The sequence below is a fragment of the Parus major genome, chromosome 7 (assembly GCF_001522545.3).
Source record: "Parus major isolate Abel chromosome 7, Parus_major1.1, whole genome shotgun sequence".
NCBI classification, from domain to species: domain Eukaryota; kingdom Metazoa; phylum Chordata; class Aves; order Passeriformes; family Paridae; genus Parus; species Parus major.
The window spans coordinates 26,041,036-26,053,780 of NC_031776.1; the positions used below are offsets into that span (position 1 = coordinate 26,041,036).

Consider the following 12,745-nt stretch of genomic DNA (forward strand, 5'->3'; position numbering starts at 1 on the left):
CCTGGCAGGGTTGGAAATTACTTCATGCCTGAATGATTGACAATTGCTAATAGGGTCTAGGCACTGGCAGGTTCCCTTGGAGGGGGAGAGCTTGAACTTTGTGCCTGAGCTGCCAAATTGGTTTTCTTAAAACTCTTAATTTACTTTCAGGGTTTCTGGAGCCTCGCCCCCTTCATTAATTGGATGGTCAGCATTATGCTCATGCTTGTTTGGTTTCCGTTCCCCCTGCACACAGGCACACACTCACCATTTGCAATGGTCGCCCCAGCTTGGATGTGCAGCTCCCTGGGCCTGCTGCTCCTGACACTGAGTCAACAGGCATGGAAACCTTGGAAACCTTGCAGGGCCTTCTCTCTTTTAAGTTAATTTAGTGCCTATGAAAGAGGGTGATGGACAGAATTCTGTATGCCCTGAAGACAGCAAGGCAAGTGGGTGCTCATGCTGCTGCCTGACCCCTGCCATTCAGCACGCAGAAGAGAGGAAACCTCCCATCAAAGGGCATTTGGTCCCTGTGCTGCTCCTGGGTCCTGAACATCCCGCAGCAGTCATGAGTGCAGCAGTTCTCAGCATTTCCAGCTTGCCTGCAGGAAGGGAGCAGACCACTGGTGTTGTCTGACAAAGTCTCTCTTCCCTGCAGTGTCCCGGTTTTCAAGCCCGCGGGTGACTCCAAGATTAAGCCGGAAACGAGCCCTGTCTATCTCCCCGCTCTCTGATGCCAGCATTGATCTCCAGACAATGATCAGGACCTCCCCAAACTCTCTTGTGGCGTATATCAACAACTCTAGAAGCAGTTCAGCAGCAAGTGGCTCCTACGGCCATTTATCTGCCGGGACGATAAGGTAAAGCTCTGGGATCAGCTCCATTCAGCTGAGGAACCATCCACCCAAAAAGGGTGACCCTCCAGCAAGGGAGAGCTTCCCTTCCTCACAGCCTCTGCTTTTGTGCATCAGGACTGTGTAGCACAGTAAATCAAAGCCCCATCTGGTTTTGGAAGGGTATTTTGTGGCATTTGGGCTGGGTTTTTTTTGTCTGGATTTGGGTTATTGGCTACCACGTTTCCAGTAATTACAGTATGATCATGCCTCCCTTCAAGCAGAAATAGATAATAAATTTATCTTAGAAAATGTTCATTGTGAGCAGTTTGACTGATTAAGAAACACTCTGATTTAAGAGATTGCCCCAAAGTACTGTTCAAATTATTGGCCCACATTCTTAGGAAAAATGTTGCCTGGGTGGATAGAAGAGCCTAATTCTAAAAGCGTATTTAAACCCAATCTAAACCCTTGAGTAAAGTTTTGTTCAAATCTTAATTAAAAAGCACTTACATTAGGCAGCTGACTGTTGTCAATCCCTACTGTGATTGCTTCACCCAAGTTTCACAGTGTTATTATTCTTTCTATTACTTAACTGTTAAAAATGTTAGATCTAATTAACACTGATGTTGCAAAGCAAAGGGTTACAAAGATTATGCATGCTTAAAACTTGTGGGGGAAAACAGAGATGTTGTTATTAGTAAGTGTAGCATTAATTATGTGAGTTACTTTATCCAGCAACATAATTTAGAAATTGACTGTAAAATCAAACATAAGGCTGACATAAAAAAATTGCAACTTCTTATCTGGTAATCATATTTTTGCCTAGTCTTTTTATCTGTTGTCATTAGCTGCACATACCTGTAGCATCTCACCCTTATATATTAAGAGTAATATTTGATATTTTTAACAAATCAGTTAAGTCCAGGAACTGACCTAATGGTCAACTTTGAGCCTCTGAGGGAATAATCAACTACAAATAAAGAATTTGAAACCCTTCTCGGTGTTCTAAAAATATATCCTAAATGTCAGGATTTGTAAAATGGGTAACATTCAGAGCAGCATAACTGCCAGAAATTTGTCATGAAATGACTTTTTTGTTATTATTTTAACAGCATCTTAGAGGCAGGAACTAAATACTCTCTCCAAAAGCAAAATTGGTCATTAAGCTTGTTTCTAATTATGGCCCTATTCTCTGAGCACTCACACCTTGGGCAGTTTTAGTGGTTTGAGAGAAAATACCATGACAGTAAAAGTTCAGGGCAGCCACTTCTTGAAGGTGGCAAATAATCAATTTTTGGACTTTCTATGGTTTGTGTATCACACATCTAGAGTTACCACAGAGCATCTTGATACTTCTTTTTCTCTGCCCAGCGGACTTGCCCTTGGGAATGGACCCCTTTTTTCCAAAAGCAGAGCTTTTTTTTTCCTGCTCTCCACTGCTGCATCTTGTCTCAGACCTGTTGTCCCAGTTATTGCCCAAGCAGCCAGGGGCAAGTGATGTTCCTGGTCACTGCTGACCTAGATTGGAGATGAACCAGTGACCTACATAGGAAGGGTGACATGCTTCAGCAGTCCCCTGAGCCAGCACTCCCCTCACCTGAATGCAGAGTAAATTGCATGTTTTTGGACTATGTTAAGTGGATACTTATTCATCCCTGTTGTAATCTGTGCCAGGTGAGCCAGGTGATTCTTGTTTTTCATATCCAGGTTGGCCTAACCTCAAAGCTGCAAGTTTGCAAAAGAGGTCTGCCTGGGAAAACCCAGGAGCCTTAGGGGCTACAAAGCCAGATGTGTCCAAGTCCTATCCTCTTCTGCACTCCCAAGGGCTTTTGTTGGGCTTTTTTTAAAGAGGAAGCAAAGAAATCACAATCAGTCTAATGCTTGGGTCAAAATGATTCACAAGTTTGCTGAAGCACATGCGAGTCAAATCGTGACTTTGCAGTAAAGCAGGCAGGCAGGCTTATCCTGGCATTGAAGGTGTCTTATCTGGGCATTGCAGCCTGGCTCCTGGATTCTCCAAGAAGCCAAACCTGAATCAGCGACTAATGATAAATTCTGTTTAAAATAGCTCCTCATCATTTCTCTTTCTCCTCCTGCTGCAGTCCAGCATTCAGCTTCCCCCACCCGCTTAACCCCGTGACGTACCAGCAGATCCTGACGCAGCAAAGAGGCCTGAGCTCAGCCTTTGGACACACTCCTCCCCTGATCCAGCCATCCCCAACCTTCCCCCCGCGGCAGCACATGGCAGTCATCTCTGTGAACCCATCACCAGCACAGAGCAGCGGCAACAGCAACTGCATCTCCGACTCCAGCCAGGTAGGGATGGCCATCCTGAATGGCACATGTGGAAATGGAGGCACATTTTCTGTGGGATGTGGGCTTCCCTTCATGGTGGCTGTGGGAGTTTTAACAATTCTCTTTTTTATTCACACTGTCCCTTTACATTGCTTTTTTCTTATTCCTAGCAAGTGTTTCTGAATTAGTCACAGACAAATTTTGCGCCCATCTCCCTTCCTTGCACCTACCCATGTAGAAACCAAAGGCCTTGGTCCATCAAAGCATTGAACACAATATGCAAGGTCATCCCAAGCAGGAAATCCCCTTGAACACGTTATTGAAATTGAGGGAAATCAGTTGCTGTAAAAACAGGTATTTTGCAGAATAAGCACCTGTGAACCAAGCTTCTTGTTGGGACCTTCACCAATCCCTCCTTCCTTTTTTGTACTCATGTAAACCATGATGATGGTCTTAATCTTTAACATGTAAGTGCATCCTTGTAGGACCTCTTCACATTTACTTGTTGTTCCTTCTTTTTCAGTAGGTTTTCTCTCCATGTGTCCCTGCTGTTGATTTCTACTGCTAAATTTTGCAAAACCAGGGGCCAGATTTTGAAAACTAGGAATGAGATCCCACACTTTAAATAATCCTTACAAATACCTGTGAGCACACAAACACATATATGTGTGCACAAGCCCTGCACATGCCCTGGGTTAGTGAATATGCCTAGCACATTCTTAATAATTTTTCTTTTCCACTTACATTCCTTCCAAGTCTAAATTGCAATTGCTTTTGTCCCCAGAGACTTATTTCACTGTATTTCACACCCATTTCAAATCGTTGTTTTAGTTGTATCATACTGAACTTTTAAGACTGGTTTATTGTTTTAGGGTTTCTTATGGCTGCTGCACTGCAAACTCTGTTTGTTATTGCAGGTTATTTTACTGATTAGTTTTGTTTTCTCCTTACAAACTGGTTACCAAAATAATGTGGCTGGAAGGAGTTCTGCCTCTGTTTGATAATTTGCAGGACCAATCTTGAGCAATTAGCAAGAGTATTTAAAATGCTAATGTTCCAATTTTATGCACATACAATGGGATGGTTTTTCTCCTGAAGTTGTTCTTATTTTTTAAGAGTCTAGCAAATTACACACATAGTCTTTCATGGACACAGCATGCCAGAGCCCTCACATATAACCAGAGCCTCCTGCTTCCCCCAGGAATTCATTTTCCCAACAAATAATTTTGTCACATTGAGAAATGTGGCTTGGATGGGGGTTGTATAAGACTTTGATGGCTATGCCATGGACTGCATTGCTCTGAAACAAAGCAGCAGTGGTAAGGCCAAACTCACCAGTAAGCCTGCAGAAGCTGGGGCTGCCCTTGGTTCTTCTTCCCTCTCTCCCATCCCCCTGCCTTGCACAAACCCACATGGGCTGGTTTTCATATGAACCCTAAGCTAACCCTTCTATACCCTGCCACTACTGGAGCTCAATCTTGACTAATTTTAAAGTTAATTTTTAATGAGGAAGTGGGCTGCTGTCTGTCTGTCATCCCAAACCCCAGTGCCATTTCTTGCCTGGTTTTCTTTCCTAGAGCAAGCAGAGCAGTGAGTCGGCCGTGAGCAGCACCGTCAATCCAGTAATTAACAAACGCAGCAAAGTCAAGACTGAAGTTGAGGGCTTGCCCCCAGTGTCCCCAAACACACAGGTAACCTCCCTGCTGTGAGCCATGTTGTGGGCTTGAGGTGGTGAGCTGCTGGGTCTCATCTTTGGAAATAATCCTCTTGGCATCTTTTTTTTGCAGCTGGGAGCAAGGCAGCAAAATCTGCCAGCCAGGCAGGTGTCCCTTGGAGCACAAAGCCCAAGAAGGGACAGGGCAGAGCTGCAGTGACTGAGTGAAGTATTCCATGGGTACTAGGGATTCAGCTTGCTGTTTCTGTGCTTGGACAGGAAAAAAGAGGAGAGAGCAAATATATCAAGTGTAATAATGTAAAAATGATGTCTGAGTTTTCTGTGCTGCAAAGCAAGCTGCATTAGTGTCTCAGAGCAAACATAGATTATGAGGGAAGCTTGCATGTAGGTAGAAAGCTTGCAAAAAAAGTACGACTTCTTGATTCAACAAGGAATTGCTCCTAGAAACATCCTTTACACTGGTGACACAACATTTGACACCAAGAAGGGCCCAGAGGCCTTTGCTTTCTTTCTGGAGCTCTGTGATTGCAAACTGTTTAATGGCTGACAGTATCCATCTGACCGTTCTTTATCACAACTGTAAACTATCAGGAGTGCTCTGGGCACTTCATTTTCATGAAATATTAGGCTGTGTTATTGTCAAGCGAATGGAAGAGTTGATGACAAATTTCTCCTTCTGCCCTGGTTCAGGAGCAGGTCTCAGCATGATGCATGGGGACAGCAACGTGTGCAGTCATCAGGGGGCTGGTAAAATTGATGAAGATAGCATATCAGGGAAAGATAAACATGCTGTAGTCAGCACGATTAGGGCAAAGAGGCACCTCTCTGGAGCTTTGAGTTTAGGCGTGCATCTACACACTGCTGCAAAATCACATGCCCTGAGAAACTAATCTGGCCACTACCTGGGCTAATAGGGCAATGTATTTATTTCTTGCAGCAAATGAAAAAATATTTGAAAGCCATCAGTTGCTTTCTCTAAGCATGTGTTACTGGAGGGGCTGTGGGACAGGCAGCTGCTTGCTCAGTGGCTGCCATCCTCCTTGCGCTGCTCTGTGCGAAGCTGTGTGCGCCCAGCTTGGCAGTGCTTGGATAGCACCAGCCTGGCTCACCCCTGCAGCCCTGCTCCAGGGGTTTCACCCACTGCCTCTTAAAAATTAAAACACTGAAATTGGCATTGAATGGAGCAGGGAGTAAAGTGGTGCAATGAGATTTGATTAGAATAGCAAGGTGAAATTAGGAGTAAGAAAATGCACACTGATCATCTAATAGTTCCTAATGAGGCAGTATGTGAAGTAATTCCCCAAGGGACATGAAGGTTCCACATCTTGTAGCATTTTGGTATTGACTGGGAAATTATTAGAAGGTACCGTGTAACAGACAGCCCATTCTTGGCAAGGAGAGCAGATTTAAAAACTGAATGTAGCAGGTCCTTTAGTCTAAGCAAGAAGAATTACTAAATTTAGAAATTCCTTTTCTGCAGGAGACTGTGCTGAAAAGTTGTGTTACAGTCAGTTAATAATTGACTATCTATTTTTTGCTGACTGTGAAGTTCATCTATCCCTAAAAACGTGTATGTTTTGTTTTGGAAATGCTGCATTTGAAACACCCCATGTGAGTAGTGGTTTGGGAATTTGCAATCCTTGGCCGAGACAGCGTCTCCCATGATGGTTTGTGCTGTAAAAAATGCTATCAGACAAGATTTGTGGGATATGGTGAAGTACCAAGCATGAGGGACCTGAGATACTGAACTTCTACAGTGCCACAAGAGAGCTCCAGCAGAGATTCAGACCAGCTAGAAATTCAACAAGTCAATCTTTTTCAACAAATTAAATTGTTAAAATTTCATTTTTCCAACAGAAAGTATAAAAATTTTGGCGAAATAAGATTTTTAGTAGAAAATTACAGTTTTCTGGGGACCGCACTTTGCACGGAGACAAACATTAAAAAAAAAAATAATTTTTTACAGCTCAACCAAATAGGAATTGCAGGAAAAAGAAGCTGCTGTTTGAACTTTCTCAGACTATTGCTCTGGGCTCTGGTATAGTTTGAATCTCCTGAAGTCTTTCTGTAAATTAATAGAGTTTCCAGTCCCAAGAGCCATCTTGCATTTATTTATTTTTATTTTTTTTTTTAAATCAGAGTGAATTAAAACAAATCTCTTCCTCTCCATATCTAAACTTTTAAACAGAAAAGGCACTGCTGGCATGGGTGTCATGAGCTATTTAATGAAAATTGTTGAGCTTTGGTACAGCACATCTCACTTTCCAAGCCATATAATGTCATTAAGTCATTAATCATAGCAGCTCTCCCATAGACATTGGGAAGGTGTTGGTGGGGAAGGAGATGGCAGCCAGATAGGTCTGTTTGGGCAGGCCAGAGACAGTCTGAGTTTGTGTCTACACACATATGGGTTCAACTGGAGCAGCAGATTGAGAGAAACAGCGTCTGCTGTGGTCAGTCATCCTAGATGCTCCTATCCAAAGTTGTCCTGGAGGCAGGATGTTTTGTGCTAGGCAACAGTAGTATCTGGGAGGAAAGGGAATGAAGGGGGCCAAAACCTGCTGCGTTTGTCTTGCTAGATTCCCAAGCCAATACTGGATGTCAATGGCCCTGTCTGTAGTGCAGGTGTCCAATGGACACAGAGCTGACAGTTGTCTTTACTTGGATTTGTACTGATTATGTTGTATGTTACACTTGTGTAGTTGCCCATGCTTTAATCCTAGTAGCCGTGACAAAAATCTTCTGTGCTTCATTTTGCACTGAGGAGCTGGCTGGACAGAGAAGTTAAGGAGAGAGCTTACAGTGTACCCAACATTAAAGTAACTCTTTTATGAGTCCAGAGTCCCAGGACCTCTGTTCTGCAACCTCCTCTTCACTGGCTCTTGCTCATGGTTTCCAAATTCCCCTCTCAGAGAAGTGTTTTGAGAGCTCATCACTTTGTCCCTGTGGAGCATCCTGTAGGCATAAATCTTTGGGTTGGGTATCATTTTCTTATCAACTCAGAGATGCAGAAAGCAGGAACCCCCTGCCCAGCCCATGTCAGGTGAGCGTGGGCTCAGGGCTCTGACTGCTCTGTAATTTCTTTAGCTCATGTTTCTCCACTCCACCCAGATCAGTTGTTTTGCTCCAGCAAAGAATACAACAAAGGTCAGAAGCCAGCTCTTTCCTTTCTTCAGTTTTTCCTAGGACTGCCCACAACCCAGCTGAATCCAGGCACTGCCTCAACAGTGGCTTTGGGGTGTTTCACATCTTGTTGTCAAATCTGATCCACTTCTGCCAAAACCCTGTAGCTCTTTATTCCACAGTAATCGTGGATGTTACATAGCCACAACGAGCATGGTTTTGTGATCAGTTGATACTTGCCCTGTAATCTATGAGTGATGGAGGAATTCAGATGAAAGAAGTTCACCTTATACAATGCACCGTTATGTGTTGCAGGAGCATCTGACAGACCTGAAAGAAGATCTTGATAAGGATGAATGTAAACAGGAGCCTGAGGTTATTTATGAGACTAACTGTCACTGGGAAGGGTGCACAAAGGAATATGACACTCAGGAGCAGCTCGTCCATGTGAGTAATGGTTGGGAGGAAATCCCAGCGATAAATTTGGGTTTCTGTGTACTTGTCCTCATTTTTTATCACTAGCTGCTGTACAACCAGAGCTCACCCTGGGAGCTACTAAAGGTGCAAATCAGAGATACGGTGTGTAAACACTGCCAAAGCAGGTCGCTGCTCCCCGAGGAGTTCAGCTGAAAGAAGCCTCTCATAGATTATGTGATATTGCTCCCTTCTCAGCTGCTGAGGCTGCACTTTCAGTCTCCCTTGTGCATGGCCCAATGACAGAAGGCTCAGTGCAGAAGACTGGATCAGAAAATGGGGAAGGGGGCTGAGCCCTTCTCTCTTCACTGGCCGTATTCACTGAGCCTTCCCATGGAGCTACACCAGCTATGGGTCAGGGATCATCCATGCTGTCCTCAGTCCTAGTCCAGGCTGAGAAAGCCTTTTATGCTGCTGTTAATGAGCTGTGGAGCCATATCACTTAGAGGCTGTTGTCCCGCTCAGCTCATCCCTCCCACAGAAACAGAGCATTTCATTTTAGAGATTTGCTCCAGTGTCTGAAACACAGAAAGTGGGTTGATTTTCAAAAACTTGGGAAATAGGGCTTCCATAATCACAGTGATGTTCCCAAACCAGTGTCAAAACTGCTCTCTGAAGGATCCCCAAACCAAGTCATTAATCAGATTTTCAGTTCTAATTAATTCCAAGAACCTTTTGTATGCTTTGCTTCATCTGGGTATCCACAGTTTGGTTTCCTTTGGCTTCTGGGGTCAACAAATCCCTCATACTCAAGGAAGTGCCTGTGAAATCAGATATGATCTGTGTCTAAGCCCCTTCTTGCTCCCAGCCCAAGTCCTTATTTTGGGTCTTTGGTGCAAGTCCCATTTTTTTGAGGCCAGATCATATCTGCTAGGAATTCACCAGCCCAGCAAGCCTGATGCTTGCAGCAGAGTTTTGGATTAAACACATTTTGCAACAGGATCTACTATCTTCTCCTTTTCCTTCAGCCATTTGCTGCTTGTATTAACTGGACTTCCAGCTTACCAGGGGCCACCCATGTGCAACTCACATGTAGCCTTCTTCCTGAGGGCTTGTGTCTGCTTTCACCATTTTTTATATATCTTTGTTTTAGATACACACCCAAATAGGCATCAGTCACCATTTGCCCAAGTTCTGTACACAAACATTGTCCAGAGGGACTACACTCTAAATTATAATTTTGGGCACATGCTCTTCCATCTAAGGCTGGTGCCTGCCCACCTCTGCCAGAAGCCACTAGTTCAGTGCATCATGTCCTTGAGTACAGACAGATTTGGAAACAGTTTTCAAGGCTGATTGAGTGATAAGGTGCTTAATGGTTTGCACATTGCATGCCATGGGGCGTTGCTTTTTTGGGGTTAAACCACAGCATGCCTGTCAGTTGGGCTGGGCTCACATTTGTTCAGCAGTTTTTGTTGTGTTTCCCTCTCAGATGTAAGAAAAACTAACTCTGCCCAGAGCAAAGTTCAGAGTGCCAGCCAGCTCAGCACAATTTATTTCCAGAAAAAAAAAAAAAAAGAAAGTAAAAAAACCCACCAAAAACCAAAGAAAAACATTTGATGGACTATCCCAAGATTTTCCTAAATTTGGAAGGTTACAAAAATTGAATCTTCTGTACAGTGATTACTAGCAACATGAAGCTGTGGATTTGGGATGCCCAAAATACACATGCAAATGAAATACAGATGTCGTGGGCCAGCTTCTGAGAAGGTGCCATCTCACCATGCATGGAAAAACTCTAGTTTGTGTGCAGAGCAAAGTACCTGGGTGAGCAGGGGCTGTTCCCCATACACAGTGTGCTTGTAGGAGAAGTGTCTATAGGGAGCAGCAGGAGTGATGACATATTTTTGCAAGCACCACTGCTGCTCCCAACCTCAAAGGTCACACTTGAGAGAAGCCTAAGCAAAGCCCTCAGCCAGGTAGGGGCTAAGGAGCTCTAGCTGGAGTGGGGTGAGCTGTGCAACTCCTCCTACACCATGTGATGGGAAGCAGATGTTGCCCAGACAGGGAGTGAATAGTCCTGAATGAGGGCTATGGTTCCCCTTCCATAAATGTTCTTCCTCTGGTTAAACAAGAGCAAAAGGATAAGCCTGTGCTCTCCCACACTCACAGCATTGCTATGTGTAATCTCGGTTGCAAGATAGACTCCCACACAAACAGAGCCTGGAGATGTATCTCCCCAGTCTGGTCTGGACACGGTTTAGCATGTCCACGGGTCTCTGGGGAGGTTCATCAGATTTCCACCATCTGAGGCTAAAATGTCACCAATGCCACATTGTAAAACCAGATCTGTAGGCAGCAGAACTCTAAACCCATATGAAACCTCTCCCAAACCCAGGCTTCCCCAACTCTCCCAGCACACAGCTTTGGCTCTCTTTTTGATTTACATGCGGTACCCCAGAGACCAGCTGTACCCCACACCCCTCCTCTTGTCCCTGGGTGCAACTGGGACCCCAGGCAGCAGGACCCTGACCCCACAATTGGACTGCAGCACAGAGAATGCTAAGACTGGATTCAGAGGTGACTATGAAGGCTGATGAATCTTTTTTAATGTACTTTTGTGTCCTCGTGCTGCCTCACTGCCCCAGGAGTCTCATCCCTAGCTGCAACATGTGTGCCTGGCCTTGGCTGGGGGATGAAGGCGGGGGCTGGAAAAAATCTCAGCACAAAAAAAGCCAAAACGCAAAACCAAAGTGGTTTATTTTAGGATTTCCTGTCAGTGAATGTCTTCTGAAAACACAGGAGCGAGGACAGGCATTATTTTTGGCAATGAGACCCCATTCAGAGAGACAAGGCCGCCGCGGGAACGGCGCTGCCGACGGGCTGGCCTCTGGCTCTGTTTATTTTCGGCAGGGCTTCATCTGCCCTGCACTGGGAGAAAAGCGACCCACTTCTCCCTACCAGTGTGGACGAAGGCACCATCCTGGGTCTGGCTTTTCAGCACTCCAGCGCAGAATCTCATGGGTCAGAGTAATTAGCAGTAATTGAGCTCTCCTTGCTGCATAGTTCTTAGGTGCTGTCATTTCCTGCCAGCCACCAGCTCTGGACAGCAGGTGGATGTCATGGGGCCAGCATACGGACTTAGAAGCATAGGATCATTTAGGTTGAAAAAGACCTTTAAAATTATTGAATCCAACTGAGACTTGTCTCCTCCTGCCCACTGTCCTCCAGCAGCACCCCAGGAAAGGGTCTCAGGTCCATAAATGCAGCACGGGGGAGTTCAGCAGAAACAAAAATTGCTCTGTCATCCTCCTCAAGAGTGGCATCGATCAGCTGGGGGCACAGTGAGAGGGCTCCTTTCTCCCTGGCACCATAGGTCTCCATTGCTTTTGCAAACCTCCCATTTTTAGCCTGTTTTGTACCCAACGTGCTGGGTGCTGCACACCTTGCTCTGCAGGACACACCAGACCACAGTGCTGGGTCTGTGTCCCTGGTGTTACCTATGCACCTGGCACTCAGGTGCTGCAGTGCCTGACAAGCACTGGGGAGGGAACATCTGGCTCTCAGAGCACCGTGTGTGATTCACTGGCATCAGCTCTTCCAGGAGTGACCTGGTTTTCCTTTCTGTCCTACCAGCACATCAACAACGATCACATTCACGGGGAGAAGAAGGAGTTTGTCTGCCGCTGGCAGGACTGCACACGGGAGCAGAAGCCCTTCAAGGCTCAGTACATGTTGGTGGTGCACATGCGAAGGCACACGGGAGAGAAGCCACACAAGTGCACGGTGAGCTGGCAGGGACACATGGTGCATCTCACTTGGCAAATGGGACACCAGGCTGGGGTGGTCACAAAAAATGGGCAGGGCTTCAGGTAGGGCTCTACCAGTCCAGCCACTGGCAGGAGCTCAGAGCCAGTCCAGCCCTCTGTGTCTGGGTTACAGCTACTTGCAGGTTAGACCCTGGGTACAGGACAAGAGGTCAAGGAGTGTGGTTGAGGTGTTAGTGGGCAAAACTGCATTTCCTTGGTGAGAATTTTTTCAGATCTACCACAGAGATCCAAAGCAACTCGGGACAAGTCACTTAAGGTCAAAATCCAGCTAATTTAGTTGCCTACATCCAAGAAAGAAATCCAGTAATGCCACACTGTGGGGAGCTGCCTAACCCTGGTTGTGTCTAACTTGGCATCACACACTACTGCTGGGACTGCAAGATTCCCTCACCCTCAGACCCAAGCATGCATACATGCCTCTTTCTAGCCTGGGAATCTAGGCCAACACCTCCTGCTTCTGCTCTCTTAATTTAGAGGTGAGGTTAAGCCATAGGTGCTTGAACCCCAAGAAGAGCTCAGTCCTCGGACCTTCTGCATACCAGCAGCACTGTGTCTAGGGTTAAGCACTGCCTGAGGAAGAGTATGGGGTACTA

At 45.5% G+C, this 12,745-nt stretch overlaps 1 protein-coding gene across 2 annotated transcripts in view; it reads left to right on the forward strand.

Moving 5' to 3' along the window:
- The window catches only part of GLI2 (GLI family zinc finger 2), a 188,679-nt gene that overhangs the window by 158,468 nt on the left and 17,466 nt on the right, over positions 1–12,745 (forward strand). For both annotated transcript variants that reach the window (XM_015635524.3, XM_015635523.3), the window contains exons 6-10: positions 638–839; positions 2,918–3,131; positions 4,688–4,801; positions 8,224–8,355; positions 11,959–12,108. In XM_015635524.3, coding sequence (XP_015491010.1) covers positions 638–839; positions 2,918–3,131; positions 4,688–4,801; positions 8,224–8,355; positions 11,959–12,108 — 812 coding nt within the window. The remainder of the gene's footprint in view (positions 1–637; positions 840–2,917; positions 3,132–4,687; positions 4,802–8,223; positions 8,356–11,958; positions 12,109–12,745) is intronic.